Here is a 23,224-nt window from a genome sequence, read left to right as displayed (position 1 = left end):
GAATAGTTCTAAAATCGATTACTCTACCAATTATTCCATCAATTGAGCTAATATTTTCAGATGAAATTGTATTTTGTATTAAAGTGTATTTCAAACAAATTTTCATCAGATTACTTTTAGAATGAAATAATTAAGCAATATCATATAAGATAGATGTATGTTGGACTCGTCATATTTTTTTAAACTGATTGAGTGACCGGTTAGATTGTTGTTATCAAAAGTGGAAGCAGATGTTTGCAAATGTTTTAATTGGATTATATATTAAAGGTAATTAATCTGCATTCATGGGGGACAAACAAACATCAATGAATAATTACTGTTGAGAGACTGAAATGACATCATTTGGACAATTTTAAGTTAAACAATGACTGTAAATAATTACTTATTAAAAAGTTTGTAGATTAATCTGAAAAATTGTTACTCTGATTTAACCTACCAAATTCTATTCATATATTTATTTATATTTATATATGACTGACAAGCCATGTTACAGCCACATTCTTCAAAAGCATTAGTTCAGTGGTAACCATAGATAGTTGAGCGAGAGAAATTGTTCCAATCCTTCATCTTAACATCAAATCAACATCTGGTGAAAGACAACAAAACTGGATAAGCAAGGTTGTAACCACAATAACTGCCCTCAGCCAACAATATGTAGGCGAAAACATCATGTTAAAATACTGTGTGCGTGCTCAGCAACTCAAACGGAGATAACGGAAGTCAGGTAGTAACATAAGCTTTATGGTTCAAGGGTTCAGTAAAATTAAACACAGCTTTACTGCGGTAAGGTATTGAGTAGCAGTTATATTCCTTTTAAACTAAGACCCAAACTGAAATGATCGTCTCACGCTTCAAGAAGCTGAATCATAAAAGCTTGCCAATACTTTTGTCATGTGGAAAAGAGACCCGCAAGCAATTTTGTCGAAGCAAAGAACTGTGTCTTGCAATTCATTGGCATCCACATTTTAGTTACCATCACAAAAGGCAAATCCGCCAGTTTAAAGGAGTCCTGGCCTCTGAGCTGAAGTAACTGCTCTCCATTTATATGAGGTCATAAAGCACTGTAATGATACTGGGGAAATTAGTTTCTGTGTGGGGGGTTAAGAATGGTAGCGAGGTGCGGATGGGATAGAGTCAGGATATGAGAAGGCGGATGGGTGAGAAGAATCAAGGAAAGAAATGTTTCAAGATGCTGAGGGAAATATGGAAGAGACCAAAACTTACAGTGGCTATATGTGCACGTGTGTTTGCATACAGTACGTGCGTGCCGTGCCGTCAGACAATTTAGGGTTGATTACATTATAAAATTCAGATGTCCCTAATTAGGAAGCTTGCCAGTGCAAATAACACACACACGCACACGCACACGCACGCGCATGCAAAAGCCAATCTGTTTTACAGTTGTTTTTTAAGAGAACAGCTGGGGGGTGTATGACAGCTCCAGTGGGCATCCACAATAAATTCTGTGTGACCTTCATTAACAACAGAATACTTTAAATGGATGAACTAATCGCTGACATGTGAGTCTGTCTTCTTTGACAGAAAAGCACTTAACAAGCCGTTTTAGAAAGATCCAAAAGTGATTCAGGCGTTTTTGTTTTTTTTTATTTGCTCCAACATAACCTCTGAAATAGATCTCTTTTTACGCCTGTCATACAGTCCCACCACCTTCATTCTTTCCATTTGCTGAGTCATTTCACCCATTGCACTATTATCAAATTAATTTAAATTAAAAAGTCGTTTCACTTTTTTCACTTTTTATTGCAACAGAATTGGGAGCAATAACCAGAAGTAATTATGTTGGGCCGATGGATGGCGTCTTTATCAGTTGGTAATAACATCACAATGGTGTGCATATTTGCACGGCCTTCTGTGTGCATTGAAATACCTTTAACAGCCTCGTCCACCACCTCAACCACTCGATCAATCTGTTGGACCTAAAATACACAAAGGCACACACAGATTTATTGATGGCGAGCATCCACACGTTCAAATAATAGCCTGAGACTGAGCACAAGTAATCCATATTACAACAAGCTGTGCACACAAACACAATGTGCACAATCAAGCTCCAAATGACCTAAGTCAGATTGTGTCGGTGTTTAATAATCGCAATGTGAATAAGAAGATGCATAGGATCCCTAAATGTCAGAGAATGTCTGCAGCATTGCTTGGATATAATCTAGATATGGCAATCAACTGCTCGTGGGGAATGTGCATGCCGTTGAGCTCCTATCAATGTTTGAGGCGACGCTATTACACAGTACATTTACTTTCCACCTGTAAAACAGTATGTGAGAAGGGTATGGCTCAGGTTTTAAAGTGGCCATTAAGCACTTGCATATAAATCCCGGTCTAAGGCAGCATGAGGCACCATGTGATTGCTCTCAAGTAGCAATGTGCATTGTAGTACATTTGGCATTAAAAGATGGCTTAAAAGAAGATGACAATACGAGAATTTTTTTTAACCGAACACCACATCATACTCTTGAGTATCGTAGTCCCCTGTTTCTGCCGCAAAGCACGCCGAGGAACATCGCTCCATATGCGCGTCTCAACCACTCATCTACGATGAGAAGATGAAGACTTCTCACTGTCTGTCAGTTTATGAACTGCTGTTAAACACCAAAAATACAAAAACCTAAGCCGTCCACCTCAGCACCATCACCTCAACTTGAAATCTTAAAATCCACCGGATATATTTCCAAGGAACTATCCACTGAAGACTTCTCGAAATAAATCCCCAGCAAAGATGCCAAATCTGCTGGTGGACATCACATGACCCAACCCAGAAAACAGATTGATGGTCATTACCTGGGCCCTTCAGCACTATGACATAATTTCAGTCGACAGCAAGTGGCTGTACAAGGCAAAAATGGAAGTGATTGGAAAATGAAGCTTCAACTTTACTTCATGAACCAGTCGTTGTAGTTGTTTGGTTTTTTTTACTCATCAGATATCACTGTTAATTTACAGAAAGCTTTTAAGAAATGGCAAGTCAGTGTGCTTTCAGCCCAATGTTGAACAGAGAGTGCCATCTAGTGGGCTCAATAAACACAGCAACTGGTTCGTGAATCATTTTGAAGCCTTATTATCCTCATCAATACAAAACGGATTCCTGAGATAGACAAAAACGTATATGCTTAATTCACATTCCACAAGCGCAATATTCATCAGAATACCAAGTTTGGACTAGTGGTGACGGACAGAAAACATTACTATAAAGAAATTCACTTCCCATTTTCATGAAGATTTAAAATGTGTATTAATTCAGAGAGCCTTGAAAGAAAAAAAGCTGATTTTTTATATTTTTTTTAATTCCCTTAAAAACTCTTATGGTTATCTTGTAAAACATAACAGTAGTTGGCAGTGTGAAACGTGTACAATCTCTCGTACAAATATAAAGACAAGAACAAAGAACATGCAAGGGATCCAAACAAATGTGCGCTGAGAGGGCTGATGTGTGCGTATCTCTTGTTTACAACAATTGCTTACACACTGTAATTCTGTGATTACTAAGCCAACGCTGATGTTTGTGTGCGTGGAGATTTGTGATGCATCTTAGATAAAGGAAGTGACATGTCTGGTTCAGAGACGCGAAACACTGTGGGCTTGCGTGACTCCGTGTACCTCGCACACAGTTACACTGTCATTCATTTCACAGCAACTTCTGAAAGCAAAACAACAGAGCCAACAACGCACATAATCACGCAGCTCATCCGAACAGGAGTGAATTTATTCAAACGCACTCATAAGCACCCCCCACCTAGCCGTTAAGAGGATTCACTAAACAAAAAAATCACCACTGGTAATTTGAATCTGATTTTCATATACCACCAACTGTCACTCCTGTTGTGTGTTTTGATAAGAGGGCACATGAAAGAAGCGTGCGTGCACCGGTCTCTGATTGTGACCATATGTGGCCCTATCCGTCTGTCCGTTTGTCCGCGTACGTGTGTCTGTACCAATGCAAAATCCAATCTATTCATGACAGTAGAAGGCACAACAGTGGTAAACTTCCCATCTGTTTCTACCGCGCCCTCAAGGCGTACGCGCATGCAAGCTTGTTTATCGGAATGTAATTATATTATACATACACGCCACTTGAATGTGATTTGAATGTAATTATGTTACATAGTGGCATGTTTACTTAAATGGAACTGCATTATTCATTGGGCTGGACATTTCATGCAAAACTTGAGCCACTCCCTACAGCTGAAACATATATTTGAACGTGACAGAAAAGCAGGACTGGATATCAGTTTGCTTGATTTACTGCAAACGTCAACAAATTATTTTTTTTAGTTAACTTTGGAAATTCAATTCCACTTTAAATTAATGATAAAAGTCCCTTGATGAACTTGTGAATAGCTTCTTAGAGAGCAAGGAGATAATAAAGGAATTCTTAAATGATTAGTTAATTGTTTTGTGTATAATATATCTGTTTGCACCTGAAATAGGGAGAAAAATAATTTCCCCAAGGGATTATTTGTACGAGATCAACTAAATACAGCACTTTGTCAAACCTAATTGCTTATGAAATCTTTTCATAACAGTCGCAGAAGATTGTTGGAATAAATGTGGTTGTCTTGGGACAACAAACATAGAAAAAAAGGAAAAAGAAAAAAGAAAATAAAAAGATAAATAGAAAAATAATAATTGCTCGCAGCTGCAAAACTTGGTGCGAATATTAAAGAGCAAGCCCTTCGTTTTGATCAATGTTCATTTGCAAGTAAACATTGCTTTGCAGTACTAATTGTGCATTATTAGTATTATCAGGAAATAAATGTGCACTCTTCGAAATATGACATCAGTGGAATTCAGCTTGAACTGGTAATTTTTTCATGTGGTTATGCACTACGATCCATGGGAGTTATGAATGAATGATCTGCTACCGAGACTCAGCATCAATTAATCTAATGAGCATTATATCTGTGTTTCCTTTTTTTTAATACATATTTTTTCTTTTTTTATCTATTTATTTATTTATTTATTGCTTTTGAGGTTGCAACTTGTGATTCCATTCAGAGCTACTGGGTCAGTAAACAACCCAACACATGAAAACATTAAAAGTGTATAAAAATAAGTCCATCCATTTATTATCATTATTATTGATTCTTTGTCAGGACTGTTAGACTGGATCAATAACATGTCTTCATATCTTTAAGAGAAATCATTTGCATATTATAAAAAATGTTAACCATCTTACTTTTATGTAATGACACCCTAATAAATGTCAAGTAGTTTTCAGTAGTAAAATGGTTATCTGTACTTGGGGAAAAATTAAATGAATTGCTAATATAGTAATTGCATTGTTGATTGAGCTTGAGTTTGATGTGATCGGTCAGACCGTGTGGATTTTGCTGCAGTATACATGAAAGGTGAAAACTGCAATGAGTCATGTTTTACCTCATTTAAACAGGATAGGTGGACTTCTTAATGCGACTGTATGTAAAATATGACATCATGCCTTTTTCTCCACATTTGAGTTTCTTTCACCCGCACAGCTTTCAACCCTTATTCTCATACACCGACCCTCTTTTCTATTCCCCATCCATGTTTATTTCAGAGATATTGGTCCTGTCTTCTGGGGAGCGCTACTGATTCACTAAACAGCAGGTGGGCCCGAACAAACCAGACCAGACTCTGCATGCCGCCAGCCAGGTGAATGACCAGGTAAAAATGGCCTGTGATACCTTCCGTGGGTCTTTATTGACTTTTAAAACGTGGTTTACATTGACTCATACTTCAAACATGTTTTAGAGCCAAATGGAAAACCAAATAAAGTGGCAGTATAACACACATACCCCAATGATGCTGAGACCTTTCAGATAGTCCATTCGAGGTTGGGCCTGTGGAACACAACCGGCTACCACCACCTTCTTCTCATGCTCTTGGGCTTTTCTGAAAAGAATGGGAAGAAAATGTATAATTAAAAAAATGTTTGAAAACAAAATCCCAGTTGGGCAGGAAATTCTCCCACAACCACTTAAAATATTGTCCGACAACATTCACAATTTGACAAGGCTTTATTCGAACACATGTACATAAGTTAATGGCCGTAAATAACTGATCCTGTCTACATGCTTCACGGAGAATTGAGTTTGAAAGGAAAATTCAGAGTCACTAATCTTCTCATTCTAATGGTTGAAAAAAAATGCCTAAAGGGCCTTCACCTGTCAGTGTTGGTTTCTTGCTACAAGGCTGTCGGATGACACATTTTGAATTTAAAAAAGGGCAGGAAAAAAACCTAAAGGGTTTTTTGTTATGGCTTTTTTTAACAGAGTAGAAAATATGACACGACTAAATAAAACATAAACGTTGCCTTGTGGGAGAAACTGGTTTAAGGGGAGAGAACTACTAGAGTCAATTTATATTCAACCGACAACAAATCGCACATTTAAACAGTTCAGAGGTCCGTTGAGTTGACATGTCAATCTGGTTATCCTCTGACTCTGTTGCCAGCTGGATGATAAAAAAACACAAACATAGTTTATTTACACCACAGCACATCAGGTGCATGTGTTGTGCAAAGATGGAAAATCAACTTTTTCAAATGCCAGCCCAAGTTGGGAACCATGAACGCAAAAATGGTAAAATGACTAATTATTTCTTAGTTATCTATGTGAAAGCTCACATACAGTATTTTTAAAATACAAATAAAATAAAGTGGGCAGAACGTTACCATAAGGGAGTGTGTGGGGGTGTGTGTGCGTGTGTGTGTGTGGGGGCATGTGTGCGTGTGTGTTGGGGGGGTTATGGGAGTGTTTCCACGTCACCTCCAGTTAGTGGCAGTAAGATTTGAGACACTCGGTCTGTCTGACAAAAGCTTTTGGAGGCGCTGCCCAGACTCCACCATGAATCTTTAATAATGAAGCCTCCTGACAGCTGGAAGTAGAAAGGGAGGGATGAAGGGAGGGAGGGGGCGCATGAATGTGAGGGAGGAATTAAGAGGACAGAGGAGGAGGAGCAATAAAACTGGATGCAAACTGTCAGTTGTGTTTTAGTTCACAGTGTGTTTTTATTCTTCAGCAAAACAAAGATACTGAGGTGGAGGAGGTGGGTGAGCAAGTATAGAGTTAAAAAAAAAGGGGGGGGGTCGAACGGCGAACAAGTTGAAAGACGACAAACAATCCAATTCTGAACCAAAGCGAGCAAAGTAGAGAGCATTAAAGTAAACATCTGTAAGAGATGACTGCCGCGTTTATTAGGATCATTTTAGCATCTCTTCCATTTCAATTTATAGCGTATCTATTTCTGCAAAATTAAAAAAAAAAAATGCTTGTCAGGCTTATATAACGGGAGGAAAAAAAATTAAAGCGCGTGAAAACAAAGACATTGATCTGGATCCAGCTTCTCGTGATCTTGGCTCTGCACCAAGTTTAATTGCTATCTTATTTTCATTGACAAATGTTTTCTGATCTGAAGGACACCCTCGCTGCCTGAAATGGATGATAATACAGAGCAGACAGTCATGTATGCTGTAGTAAACTATCATGAGAATAAATAAACAAAATACATTGTTCCTTGACATTGGTGAACCTCTGATTTACTGAGGGGTTTTTTCCCCGTGGGATGTCATGGAAACATACAATATCTGTTACAGAGGCCAATGTCAACTAGGGTCATAAAAATAAATAAATAAAACTAAATAAAAAAAATAATAATAAAATCAAAAATAAAAATAATTAAAAAATATGTAGAGAATACGTTAGCGAATAAATAGTAGCGCTCCAATCGATAAGCCACTGATCGTGATTGGCTAATTTCCGTGGACTGGTCACCTTAAGCACTGCATATACAGTAGTAGTTTGCACCAGTGGTGTTGCCACATGATTTCTTGAAAGCTCAGTCTGAGGCGTTTTTTTTTTGCCACACGCCACTATATAATGTTATTCCGAAGCCAATACTGAGTCAAAAACAAACAAACAAAACACATTGATCTACATTCCACAAATCCCTTTGACACGGACACCTTACAACATGTAGGTGCTGTATGTGCATCAGTTATTCAGTGTTTGCTCTTCCTTTCACATGGACTGAAATGAATGAGTCCTCCAATTATGCAACTTTGAGTTACTAGCCGAGCTGCACTCCTCGGTTCGGCCTTACTTTTGTTTGAGCTCGAGCTTGAAATGCACTGCTCTCTCATTATGTCCTCAATATCACAATAGAGCACATTTGCATCATGGTACAATGTGGCACACTGATCCTTTAGTGAAACATGCAGAGTGATGCAAGTGATGCTGGCTGAACTGAAGTTTACTGAACACTTTAGGCACGTATTGGAGCGTGTATCCCAATTGTACAACCTTAGGGCTGTTCAAATCTGGATGTTCCACTTTAATGACAAAATGGTGAACACAAGAAACAAACTTGATGAAGCGCGGAAAGCCTGACAGTAAACATTGTAGCTGTAGCCGAGTAGCTTGTTCTCTTGACAAGGCTCGTCATAAAGGACTCACAGTCGCATCACACACACAGTAGAGGTACGCCTGCATAATTCACACCATCGCCTGCCAAAACGTGCCAAACATTCCTATAATATGATACTTGCACCTTGCCCATGGACATCGCCGACACAGCGAGTGAGCAGGCGGCTTCAGAGTCATTGTCTCATCACCTTGAGGGGAACAGGCCAGGCCTAGTCGCACATTGTTCCTGGATGGGATGAGGTGGAATGGGATTATGCGATGCAGTTGCCGTGGCGATACTTTAGAGCGCAACCGAGCATTCACTGCCAGTGACCCGGACCAGAGCAGATGTCCCACGAGATCCCAAGTGTGTGTGTGTGTGCGTGCGTGCATGCGGACCGGCCCATTTCCTTGGCATGGTGCCCTTAACGTCTTCAGCCCCTGTCAACTTTGTGTTGTTGCTCTCCATTGCCTGAAGACCACACGCATCCATGCACACCCACACATGGTATTAACAAACCACATGCCTTAAACATACTGTACAAGCGCATACGAGTCACGGATGGCGATGTAACGGCCTATGCATAGATGTATGACCTCTGCGGTATGTACAGTATGTATGTATGGTGAGGAGGGATATGCTGTACATATTGGTTTTTAACAGCTGAGTGGACACAGCGAATCAGTCAAATTAGACCAGACTAAATGTCTAACTCAATTGATCAGGTTGACTTAGATAAGCCCTTACTGTAAATACAATGTTGAACCACTCAAGGCAAAAGCGAAGCGCATGACCTATATAGAAGCTTCGTCAATGCTATAAGAAAATCTAAAGTGAAAAAGTATCTTCAAGGAATCTCCTGAGCTTAAGTAGAAAGTAGTTGCTAAAAAGCTAAAACGTCATACATCCTCTTGGGACAGCAATTGGATTTGGAAAATCCAACCAACAAGGGTCTGTTGATATGATTGTTTGTTGCCTGTTAAAAATCAAGTCGATATGAAGAGAAATTCATGCATGTGTGAGTCGTGCCCTTTCAACGACTCATCTAAGCTGTCTGACACCCAACCATTCGGCTATATCTACATGGTGGAGAACCACATGGCTTCATTACGCGCTGAGCCAACCATATGTTACTTCTACTTCTCGCCAAAGTCAAATGCCCCCTAAGATTTACAGTTTGTAATTTCACCCAAACTTTTTTTTAAACATACCTCGAGCAAGAGTGAGGAGTTACTTCACCGCGGTTAACTTTTCTAAAGCTGTATGACAGTTGTGAATGTTAAACCATTACAAATGTTTTTCTTTATACTGCATAGTAAAATGATTTAAGTCATCAGTTTAATGGGGATTAATTAATTTTCATCAAGATGTATACAAAATGTGAATGAATTATGGGCAATACAATGTGTATCACATTAAGAAAGCAGCTGCTCATAGGCCACAGGTGATCACAAAGCAAGAATTTGAAACTGCTTGTATCGCTGGGCTCTCTAGAATCTCTCGCTCAAAAGGGTTTAAGTCATACATAAATTATATTTCAGTCCTCCCTAAATAAGTCCAAGGTTACCATCAAGCTCTGTTCTAGATGGTGGACCGACAGCCACCATGGAGGTTGTAAAGTGATATTTCAGAGTGAGGAGGTAAAACTCGAGAGGAAATGAGATGAGCAAAATATGTAGAGTTTCTGACTGACCATTTCCTGTGATGGTAAAATAATAATAATCACAATAAAAAAAAAAATAACACGAGAAAGAAAAGAGAAAAACAGAGGCTTCCATTGTAAAGTAACTCAAAAGCAAACCTCCCGTATAGCACAAAAAAAAATAAATGTTAGCTGCAATGATATAATGTGAGAACAATGAAGTCAAACCCTGACCTTAACCCCATTGAGGACCTGTGATGATCTTTTAGGTTGGACATCAGTATATGATTCATCCAAACGGCAACTCTGGAAAGCAAATTAAATACATGCAGAAATGCTCGGTGGACTTAACGATTTCAAAGGATGAGAGCGTTGTTCAGGTGGAATGACAGAGGGGTCCCAATGCTAATTGGAACTTAATCGGAAATATTTTCGATTGATGAATAGAACAACAGCAAAATTACATACATTTTCATTCACTTTTAACCACTGACATGTTCAGTATTTTTTATACCGTTATTTAAAAAAAAAAAAAGTCCCCGATATTTAGAAGAATACCGCGCAGTCGTGATAATATGGAACAAAGTGTACAAAACTATTTTTTGTTTTCATTTTCCGTTTCAAGCGCCTCTCCTTTTCCTTGTCCTTGTGTCTGTATTTCATCTCCTTGCTCATCCGCTCATTTGCACTCCGACAGTCGTTTCTGGCTGAGTTGACAGTGAGCCAGCCAATCAGCACACTCCTGACCTCTCTGCATTAGCGTAAGCAGCGAGAGGCAAGGTTAAGTACCCATCAAGCCTCAGTAATTAAGATATGAGCTGGTGTGCGCAAGTGTGCAATGCAAGTAAAAAGGGGCAGGGGGATATGTCACATTTTGTCTTCTACTTCCTATACTATATTTTCGACATGGTAACTTTTCTGGCTTTGCCATCTACGGTTTTGTCATTGCTCCAATTTCAATGCCACAAGAGATCCTGTTATTCACTCAAATATAAGTAGTCGCTTTTGCTTCAGCTATATGTCTATTTAGGTAATGTTTAATTCATGTTTCCATATTTGTTTTGTGTCTATTTTCTAGCAGCAGAAGATGAATCATGAGTGACTGACAGGACAGACAGCATAAATGGAGAGAAATACACGGTTGCATATATGAAGATTATAGTTTCTCTAGGGGGAAGAAGTTTACAAACTAAAATGTCTGACAAACTCTTCGCATATGGGATTTGATTATAAGCTAGATCAATGAAAGCTGTTTATGACCCACATTTTCCAGAGGGTCATAATATAGTTTTTTTTTTTCCAGCTGCAAAGCTGAACTAGATGTAATTCGAAGTTAAAGTTGAGCTTTTCTTTAAGAGGAGAAACCAGGGAGAGAAAAGGGAGTTGGTGTGTTGATCAGGCAGAACAAAAAGCATTATATAAGTCAAGTCTGTTTGGGACAAGAATAAAAATAACATACACTATTACATGTGTATTAATGAAACAAAAGAAAATGAAATGAGAAAAACAACTTTTTGGTGAAGAAAGAGCCAAGAACCGAGTATCATCAACACAAGTATTGTCAATAACGACGACAAAACTGCGTAAAGGAATGAAGACGGAGGAGGGGGGGCAAAGGGCTGTGGAGGAGGGTTATGATTGAGGGATGTGGAGGATTTGAAAGAAGCACCTGGAATTTATTTTTACACCAGGGCAACTAGCAGCTCGCATGTGTAGTGGCTAGAATGATTTGTACAGAAAAAATAATTGAGGGGAAATATGTTCAATAATTTTAAATGTATGCATTAGAAGCAGGCCGACATAAAAGCACATTGAAAATGCACCATGAAATTCCTATATGGCACAGGTGTCAAACACAAGGCCCGGGGACCGGATGTGGCTCGGGACCTCATTTTATGTGGCCCGCCAAGATCAAATCATATGCGTCAACTTCTTGTTATTAGCACATTTTCTTCACTTTGAACAACTTTGAGGTATTGCCAATTATGTGTTATCAAGTCTCCCCTTTTAAAATAAATTGAAAAATTGTTAAACCATTACTTACTGGCTTCTGATTTCAAAACTGGCTTTCCATCAATTTGTTGTGTGTATGTGATAACATAAGGTGATGATACATTTATATGAGTTCACAGTCATAATGGCCCTCTGAGGGAAACCATAACTACGATGTGGCCTGTCCACAAAAATTGTTAGAGAAGTCACTGTTTATCTCAGAAATGTACAACCACGTGGGCGTTCAATTTTATAGGTTCCACACTATTAAGGAAAACTATAAATGAGAATAAATCAGGAGCAGTGTTCAGTTCTCGCTGTTAAACTGACACTAGGTGCTGGTTTTCTTAACGATCTGGCAAACCATGTAATCTGGCACCGGCACATTGAATCATTTGGAGGCTGGCAAGTGCACCAAGGTGGCTGGAATTCTATGACAGCAGGTTGTTCACATAAAGGCCAAAGCCTTGCAGCCATGTGTGCGATTTCTATAATAGCGAAGCTTTACAATGACATAAAATCAGTCATTCACTCAAAATACTGAGGGGGGGGGGTGGGGGGGGGATGCACAAGATGGCAGAAAAATGATCAATTACAGGTTGCTTGAAAACCAAAACAAATGGTTGGGTTTAGCCTCATAGTAGTGGAGCTCTGTTTGTGCCAACATGCACAATTTCCACAGCTGAATATTAGTAGAGTAATCTGTAGAGTTGTATATAGAGTAATGATTCTGAAATGAAACATTTGATTCATGTTGTAAAATGAAAAGCCATCTGAAAAACAGCTGAGCATCAATTAAGATTTGTATGAAGACTTCTGAGTGAGTAGTCATTGAGTAATTTCATTTTTATACAATTAGAATATTTTACTGTCTAAGCTATTTGAGCTGATTAGTCTCCAGCTTTGCATTTGAAATGTACGTTCCTTTTCAGTTATCCACCTTTATCTCTACTCCAGTCAATAAAAGACAGAGTTAAAGCTATATTTAACAGGTTACTACCAATCTGCCACGTTCTCATGTAAGCTGTTAAGTGATTGTTGAAAACGTTTTGACTCATGTATGAATGAATACATTTGAGGAAAGTGAAGCGCAATCAGCAACGGTGCTGTTGATTCAGTTTCCAATCACGGAAACGTGATACCCATTCAGTACCAACCAGACGGTCACAATGGCACAGACAGCTCAGTTGACCGACATACATGGAAAGAGGAATTCAGAACATTCATGGAGCGATTCTCCCAACCCAATCCACTGATAAACATTCAATAAAGTAAGTCGACCCAGGTCAAACTAGCCTGCAGGCTACCTTTACATTTGCTGATCAGATTTCTTAGACACCAAGTTCATGCTCATGATTCTCAACAAAAACAGGTACATTTATTGTGCAGAAGAGTTTTAGGCTGGGCGGATGACTGACAAGTTCTTTTGTTATAAAGGACCTTTCTTTTTTTTACGTTAAAAAAGTATTGCTTAAGGAATCCTGATTTAAATTACCATATTTTCCAGACTATAAATCACACTTTTTTTTCATATGTTGACTAGTGCTGCGACTTATAATGTATGGCGACTTACACATGAAAACAATTTTATTTCACAGACAGCCACAAGAGGGCACTCTAGACTTGGGCCCTGATATCTCCTACTTCTGACAAAGACAACGGAGAACAACTGAACACAAATGAGTCTCAAAAGAATCATATTCTGCTGATTACAAAGCTGCAAGTAGTGAAATTCGCATCTAAAATCCGTAATCGAGCAGCAGAGAGAAAGTTTGGAGTGAATGAGAAGCTTGTTCGGGACTGGCAAAAAGCAGAGGCTACTCTTACAGCAATGAATAAAACTCAAAGGTGATGGCCACAGAGAGCGGAACGAAACCCCAGTGGTTCCTTGAACAACATGCTGATGGAGAGGCTAACGGTACGTCTCCATGCTCAGGTCGTTGCCAAGGCGATGGACACCTCCTCTGTTCGTGTTAATTTTCATGGAGCTAAATAACCTACATTGTGTTGGCACGTCTTACACCTATTCAGCCTGTTCTCTATTATTTTATCTTCTCTCTCTTCCAAAAGGAAAGTATTTGGTAAAATAAATTTCCCTCAAAAAAATGTGACGTATACTGCGGAGCGACTTGTAGTCCAGAAATACTGTAATTCATTAACTGGTAATTTGATGATTCATTCCAAGAATTATGACTTTAAAGTAAGATAGCTTTTCCATAATTGAGCAACGAAATATATTTAAATGCCAATCCCTAATCTGTATATCAATAGTATTTAGAATAGAATTTATCAGATTAAACAGATGAGGTCAGAGGATGAGCTAAAGATACTCCCAAAGACGGCAAAAAAAGGGTGTAAGCATTGATGTAAAAATTCATGCCATTACCGGTATCTCCTATGTCTTTACAATACATGCCAGAGTGAATTGTGTGAGTACGTGCGCGCGTTGATCCCTAAGTGGAGAGAACTACAAATCCTTACCAGGCTGACAGAGGTGAAAGGGCATTTTCGGTTGAATGAGTTGATGCAAAGTTAGTTCAAGCATAAACAACCATGATTGGTTTCACAAGATCATAAATTATTACATAGGAGCGTTTGTAAATGGCACATGCTCAGTGACCTGGGATGCATCAAAAATCCTGAAAAAAAAAGCTTTTTTACAGATCACAATAAAAAAACAAAAAAAAAAGAAAACCACTTTTTACTAGCAGTAGAAGACTGAAATGAAAAGGCCTTACAAAAAACAAAGCTCTATGTTGTGATGAGAATTGATTGTCACCATTATATATATATATATATTTCTTGGTTTTTTTTAAGTTAAAGGGCCAGTACACAAAACAGCATTTCATTTCATTCTTCTCCAAGTGTGAATATTTGAATTAAAAACTACTTGACCCGGTTAGCGCCGACGAAAGGGACGGACGAAAAGCCACTTCCGGCCTTGCTTAACCTGTCCGCTTTAAAAAATAAAATAAAATAAAATAAATAAATAAATAAATAGGTCTCATCCTAAAAATGGGCGCCCGTCCAGGACCGGAATGAAATGCCCATCTCTGTTTTAACAGATGATGCCCATTCAGGTTCGCATATGTGAATAATGTAGAGCGGCAATGTTTGGGGACAACATAGACTATAAGGAGTCTCAGAAAGCACCAACGTCTAAACATCCATTCAGGCTGTTAATTTCCCCGGCTGATGTCTTCCCCCCAGCGCAGGCTCAAGTAGCTCCTTGGTGGCTCATCAGTCCCTCTAAAAGGCCTTCGCATTTAACCGCACAGCCTTATTTATCATAAATAACACATCCATTTAGAAGCCAAGCACGCACTGAGCACAAAGCCAACTGTCTGATTAAATTTCTATGCAGAACCCCATTACTTGAGTGAGAAAAGGAAAAAAAAAACTCTTTACCCCCATGTGTAAAACTGCTTGAGCTGACACCAATTAAAAGCAAGGTTCAAGGCGAGGTTTGAAGGGTGGTGAACTGTTTGGGAAGAAAATTGCTGAACGAGGAGGTGATTTTTTTATGCATTTGGCTTGTTAAAAGAATCTTTTAGTTGGAGATTAATAGAGCAATCTTCATTTCTTTGTGGAATAAAATCTCTCTCATTCAGTAAACTTAATAAACAGGCTGTTTCTGAAAGCGTTAAATCAAATTAAATGAGAGGAATAAAAATTCAATTTACAATACATTTTAATCATACATCATCGTACTTTCAAAGTGTAATTGAAAGGGTTTGGAAGAAGAAAAAAAAAAGGATCAACCAAACTGTCTAAGCTGCCAAATGAGTGATTTTATTCCACGCCTCTTAGTATTTAAGAATTCTTCTGTTTGATTTCTTTCCCATACCTAGTTCACCCTGTGACGACTTCTGTAAAACATAAATCTCGACAAACTATCTGCTGTACTGCACATGAAGTCTCCCTAATTAACTCCACCGATTATTACCAGTCCTATCTCATTACAGCACAAGGTCCTTTATGTGTTCAAAACCAATTTAGTCCAATACAATGTTATCAATTAGAGTAGACTGACTTTTCATGGGCATAAGTAAAAATGGCACCATTTTATTTTTACCCACTAACTGCACTCGTCCAGAGCAAAAAAAAAAGTTTCAAACAGAAAATACTTAATACTTCATTTTATTCAGTTATGTACTGCATGCATGAAATGTTTGTGCAACAACAAAATTGTTCTTCACGTTTAATTTCACAGTGTCCATGAACCTTTCTGGGACCTTCAAGACCATCTCTCGAATAACACAATTGCATGTCAAATTCAGTGCAGAGCTACAATGATATTCATGCAGCCATGAAAGGGAATAGCCCATATACCACATGTGGCCTGATTTCCCCACAGCAATATTCCTTCCTTGTGTATCCAGCTTTCTGTCTGTTTGTTTATAGCACCTCAGAGGTTAAGGACTGCCCCGGGTATTTTAAAGCACCAACCCAATGACCTCGTGCCTTCCAGAGGTTGGCATCTTGCTGTGTGTGTGCCTGTGCTTCCATCGGTTTTTGCACATACAGTACACGCACCTATGGCCAAGACGGAGGCCTCGGGCTTGTGTCACTCCAAATATTGTTTGGTTAAATTGTTTCTTGGCTCCATTGCCGCATCTCCATGCGTGTTCTTCGAAAATAGGAAATAAGTCCAGCTAAAGAATTAATCATTTTTAAAAGGCCCAAGATTGAATGTAAATGAATGTGGGGATTTTAATTTCTTAGCAACAATCAACAAGTTAACCGTTGACTCACCTTTGAGCTATTTCTACTGACCTGGCCTCGTCTTTAAATTGTAAAAGCATTTCATAAAAGGCTAAATGAAATCAAAGTATATTTTAATTAAACGCCATACAAAAAGTAAAGCATAAAAAATGTTTTTTATGTCATATATTTGACAAAGTAATAATTTTTCCAAAGTGAGATCGAGGCAAGCGAAAATAATAATGGATATTCAATAAATCATAAAATGCAAGTTAATTTACAGTAAGATTGACTCGTGATGGCTGATGCATATTCATGAAACAAACAGAAATTGCAAGACACCACGTGGTTTTCAAAATCTATTGGAATCACACCCGACCTTTTTGCAAACCCTTTACACAAATGCTTGGAACGAAGAACACTCGTTGACACTAGCGTGAAATTCATATGCTTTGTGAAAACAAAACTGCTCCATTAAAGTGCCCTATTCTTATCTTTCGACCACTCAAACAAAATTTTGGCCTGAATGTGAACAATGCATCGCCACAGAGTAGCCGAGGCATTTCACCGGAAAATGTGATAACAATAGCAAAGCGCAGTTAACGGGACAATCAACAATGTAACACAATTGTTGAATGGCTTTCTTGAAATGACATCATTCCACTGAGTGTGTCCTTCCTAGGCCTTAATCAGTGTGTCTTATTTCAAAGTTTCTCAAGAGATACAGCTGTCAATTGCCAGCCTCAAGGTGGATGAGGGATGGCTACATTTCGTGGAGGAGCGAACGTTGTCTGTAATATCTTACCGCGAGTAGAAAATATCTAAGGCAGTCATTTGCAGGTCACTGCTTTCTTAGCAAACAATGATTTTCAACATGAAAAAATAAATAGCTCACTTGGGAACATGCATCTGGATGCACTTTGGACTGGCTAATTTGGTCACAGAAGCTAAACATCTTTAAATAATAGCATGTCCCGAAAAAAAAAAGAAAAAGGTTGAGAAATCAACGGTCATGTTTGTGTTAAAAGTAACGTGTGTTTGCTTAGGTTTGTGGTATCCACACCGTCTTTGTCCGTTGATGAAGAGATCCTGGTTGATCAGGTTTCAGCATCGGTTTGGTTGAGTGTCATAACCCTCTGTGTTTATACAAAGATACTTGAGAGGAACACAGCAGCTGCTATGCTGGCTGTTACGCACACACACCTGCCACCTGAGTCAGTCATGTCTCTCATACCTTCTCACACAAAAACACAGCCTAAGTACATAATGGCCACCTTTACTCCTCCATTATGACAAATGTGACCAAACAAATGGTGAAAACAGATTCTCGTCTCTCCACCGCATTGCTGTTCTCCGTGCAAATCGTGTCACTGAAGGAGTGAATTCAAAAGAACAAGTGAGGAGGAGAGGCAGGTGTTGCATGTGTGTGTGCGTGTGTGTGGACGTCGGGTCAGTGCGGTTTTCTCCATATGCCAGCTGCCAGATCAACTACATCACACACTGACATTTCCCTGCACTCATCATCAATGTCAAGGCGCCAATTCAACAGCCTTTTATATTTTGACTCTTTTGTGAAGAACCGCTTTCAATATAGTTTAAAAACTCAATTGTCGCTATCCATTTAAGTGCGATGAAAAATGGAACGGAATACCAACTTGGCTCATTTATTTATTTGTCGTGATGTTAATACATTGATTGATGCTATTTTTGTTTCAGTTCAGATTCAGTCATGGTAGTAACACATAAAAGTGGAATAGACCGTCCCTATATAAAAAACTTTTTTATCATCAGAAAACGACTTTAGTAAAGAGGCTGTACAGTATATGGTCTTTGGAGAGGGAATACATTTAAAGAACTAAATACGAAATCTTTTAGAGATTATTCAAAGCATAAGTCACATGACTTTGATAGCCAGCTATTTAACACGATGCAAGAAAATTGTTAAGAACGAACTTTCATGTGTAGTGGTTGCATTTCCGTCCGAAGGTGAAGAGACGTTGTTGTTCTTCTGTTATTGATTTTGAATGATACACCACCCGAGATGGCTTAAGTAGCTGGGTCAGAGGTCAAATCAATGCATACCATTCGTAAGCCACGAGAGCCACCTGTCAACCATCTGTGTGGTATCATCTATTACAACTTTAATGTGTGCCAAGGTGCCGTGCTTGTGTTGTTGTTGTTTGTTTGTTTTTTTCATGTAATTATCATAATCATCAGTCATAGTCTTAGGTTGGGTACTGTCAAAAAAGGGGTGGGCCCAGTGCACATGTATTTTTCTGCCACTCAAGATGAAAAAGACGATGGATGAATGAATGCAACAAGCCAAATTCAACTACTGAAGTAAAATAAAAAAAGTTAGTTTTTATGCTAGCTTATGAACTCCAACCCCACCTTATTTCGATAATACTATAACCAAGAAACATTTAATTGTCTTTATTAAAGGACAAAAACTTAGAATCTACAAGCATACATTCATACGCTATCTGAATCAAAGGAATTTTACGTCTCCATTTCGGGAGTTATAAAAGAACCATTCACTTGCATTTCCAAGACCTCAAGCTGTAACTCTAGTAAACACTTTACTTGATGGCATGATTTGAGCTGGATTGCCATGTTTGAATAATTACCCAAGTCACCGGAGATGACATGTTTATAAATCTTGAATACCTATCTGATTAAAAATTAGATTAAAATGCAGCTTCAGACTTGGGGGGAAAAAAAACACACAGCCTTGACTTGATGCTTTTCCGAGATTTATAGCATAGTTTTAATGCGCCATCCTGCTTTAAATGAGAAATTGGAAGACAGTGGCATCCAACGTGCAGCGGATATAAAAAGTCTACACACCCGTTCAAATCATGATTTTTATAACATGCAAAAGAGAGCAAGATAAATAATTTCACCACTGATGTGACATTATCCTGTGTGATCTAATAGTAAAACATTCTTTTAGAGAGGGGATGACAAATAAATCTGAAATAATGGGATTGCACAAGTGCTCACACCCTTGTATAACTGGGGATGTGTTCAGAAATTCAAACTCATGGTAAATTGAGTCAGCACACACTTGCCACCATATAAAGTGCCTCAGATTAACTGCTGGTTAGTCAGGAGAAGGAAGTCTGTCCAAAATAGATGAAACGACGGGATGAACACTGGTCAGGGAGGTTGCGAGGGGCCGACAGCACCATTAGCTGAGCCGCAGGAATGTCTGCCAAGTACTGGCTGTTTTGTATAGCAGATGTGACAACAATTACTCCCCTCTCTTCTTCATATAGTATAGCTGTGCTATGATGTTGGGCAGCAAGACAAAACAACATCTAAGCCTGGAAAAATGTGTTGTGGTCTCGTGAAACCTAGTTTGAACTTTTTGGCCATAATGACAACAATTATGTTTGGACCAATCACAACACTGCTCATCACCAAAAGTGAGCAAACTTGCAGTGGAGAATGATGGCGTTGGCATCACGCATTGGGGCTGTTTTTCTTCACCCGACCCAATATGGAGGGAATTATGAACCTTTCTAAATACAGTCACGCTTCTGACAGATGAAGAGAAACCTTACCAAACAAAGCCAGAGCCCAGACCTGAGTCCAATCGAATAGTGATTACACCTGAGTCAGATCAGTCTTTTCACAAGCCAGTGTCCACACTTTTGTATAGCCACTATATTTCAGGAGCTTCGACTGGGAAACCAAGACAAAAGACAATTCACATGGAAAATGTGGACAATTTTGAGAAAAGAATGTGGAAAATTCAAGTCATCAGAGTGAGTGAAGGTGCAAAAGTGGAGCAGCGATAAGTGAGTGAGAGAAGGATGGACAAAAAGCTGTAATGGTGTGACCTTGTGCACATCTGTCATTATCACCAGCTGAGAGAAAAATGACCAGAAGGAAAAAGCTGGAGCACCTGAAAACCATCAAAAATCTAAACTCTTGATTGTTAGCAGCTTTGCAAGAAATAAATTAAAACTATGGCTGTTAAATAAAATGCACGTTTCACCAAATTGAGCAAATTTTTACACAACATATTAGTGTGAATTTTATTTTTAATTTATTGTATGCTAATATGTTGGATCCCTGGCTTCATTTATGTAAAACCACAACTGCAATGCAGTGCAGTTGAATGGGAGCTCACTTTTTTCTTCACACTGTGCAAGGAGTGGCCCTTGCTTCATCACAACACCCTAACTTTGTGTCTGATGACAAATAATTGTCAGAAAACGAGAGACAGGCATTCTAGACGGAAATGTGCAGTCTACTGTCAGAAAGCTTGGTCTCAGTGGCAGGTCAAGGGTCTTGCAACATGATAATGACCCAAAACACACAAGTATGGATCATTAACAATTACACAAATTATTTGATGATCGTGATTGCCTCAAAATGTTGTGCAACAAAACACTAAGTTCATGGTACTATCATTTTAGTCCATGCCATTTTCATTGTTTTGTTTTTTTAATAATAATTTGGCTGACCACAAAAACAAAAATGACTTTCTTTCCTTTCTTTTTCAAGTACTTTTTTAAAGCATATTTTAGAATATGCTTTAAAAGTTACTATGGTCAGTTTCATAATACTCCAGTGAACATCTTATTTATTTTAATATCATAATATTCACATTTTTTTTGTTCTTTAACAGAAGAGAAACAACAATTTTGTCCACACATGTATTTGTCTTCGGCCAAACATTGTATACATTATTATGATCATGACAGGATAAATTCTGTAATCTAAGAATAGGCATGTCTCTGTGAATAGTAGATTATTTAATGCTGGAAATATCAGACAGCGTCCTCTTCACTTTAATGGAAAGTGACTCAAAAGGCTACCACAAATTTGAAACCATCGTTGATGTGATTGTAGTATACAACTCCATCACTACTCTCTCTATATATATTTTTCGCTTGACGAGAGCTTCGCATCTGCTTAATCCCCAGCGAAGTGACATTTGTGCTTCTTACAAGAACAGAACAAATCCTTTTGTGGCAAAAAAAATAAAAATATAGATGCACTGTTATTCAGGAGCTCAAATGAAGGAATATCACATAACAGCTGGTTTCATCAAAAACGTTTAGCAAAATAAAACGTCTGGCAAAGTAAAACCAACTTAATTGCTAGAAAAATGACCTCCATTTCCACTGACAGCTGGTTTATTATCAACACCCACACACGGTATGTTGTAGCTGGTCAGACAGGGAGATGGTGAATTCTTATATTATGCTAATATTGAATAGTGAGCAAAGAAACGGTCTGAAGTTGTTTAAGTACTACTGCTACAATTTTTTTAATTAAATCCAGCCCAAAGAATCAAAAGAGTGTCCTGAGGTAAAACAAAGAGACAAAGTATATCATCCAGGAAAATAGATAACAAAAAATATTTTGAGTTGTTTTGTATTAGACAAGTGGTCACAGATAGAACACTTATGTGTCTTCTTGCAATGTTTGAGCTTCTGCAAAATCCGGCATCATTCCTGAGGAGCAGCATGGCAGCGAGACTGACCGACACTGACGAGAGGGCACCTGTTGTGTTAAATAATTAAAAAAGGATGACCAAACTCAGTTTTGCTCCCGCTGCCTTTTTAAAAATGGCCGCTAACTAGCGTGCATGAGTGCTACCGTACGTTTTAAGATGGCATAAATTTTACCATGCATGCGCTTAATAATATGGTGAGCCGTATGTGTTAAATACATAAATAACACTCAGAACTGAGACAGTGCAGTATATTCGTTAAAATACGGTATCTCGTATGTGAAAGTGTTTCTTACCTGACAGTTGTTCCACTCCATTTACATAAACACTAAAAGCCACATCATAGTTTGAAAGCGATAAATCAGATAAATTATCAGTAGATTTGTTTGATTTCTAAAGATGCTTCATAGAAATAGTCTTTAAATAACATGTCAGTGCTTCCTGAGAAACAGTCACGTGACAAAGTCCACCAAACCTCCCACTGGGAGATTTAGCTCTCCCTCGTTTCTTAAAAGCTCATGGAATATTGAGACTCCCTCTCAAGCAGGAGCGAAAGCTATCAACATGAGACACTGCTAATCCTGTCCAGTCCTAAAGGGTGAACGCAGGCTAAATGAAAGAATATCTACTTTCCCTCCGCTGTCGGTCAGAACTGACCTGGATCTAGCAACGATCAGAAATAACTTTCGCGCAAATGTTCAAAGACTATTTGATACGTCAAGAAAATGGAAAAAATACAAAAAGTTGAAATATATTCATGTATTTTTCAGCAGATTAAAAAAGAGCCATGTAGTTTGAACCTCCACAATACAATCAGAGAAAAAGATTGCGCATAATAAAACACCAAATACATAAACATTGCTAAAAAGACTTCACATTCTCGTTGCTTAGCTTAGCCTAATTGTACAACTCATTGTTACAACATGTCTACTCTCATCTTTGTCATGTTCCTTTAAAAACTAAAATGGATGATATGTTCACCGAACCCTTCAATGACATAA

General features: G+C 38.4%; 1 protein-coding gene across 1 annotated transcript in view; it reads right to left on the bottom strand.

The window, feature by feature from the left end:
• Nucleotides 1-23,224, bottom strand: part of cdkal1 (CDK5 regulatory subunit associated protein 1-like 1) — a 182,517-nt gene that overhangs the window by 122,941 nt on the left and 36,352 nt on the right. The window contains exons 5-6 of the mRNA XM_088306867.1: nt 5,808-5,904; nt 1,889-1,937 (exon numbers count right to left, since the gene is read on the bottom strand). Coding sequence (XP_088162993.1) covers nt 1,889-1,937; nt 5,808-5,904 — 146 coding nt within the window. The remainder of the gene's footprint in view (nt 1-1,888; nt 1,938-5,807; nt 5,905-23,224) is intronic.

Source organism: Idiotropiscis lumnitzeri, chromosome 10, assembly GCF_059441095.1.
Source record: "Idiotropiscis lumnitzeri isolate Australia: NSW breed Sydney's pygmy pipehorse chromosome 10, RoL_Ilum_1.0, whole genome shotgun sequence".
NCBI classification, from domain to species: domain Eukaryota; kingdom Metazoa; phylum Chordata; class Actinopteri; order Syngnathiformes; family Syngnathidae; genus Idiotropiscis; species Idiotropiscis lumnitzeri.
This window is presented reverse-complemented; position numbering and strand designations above follow the sequence as displayed.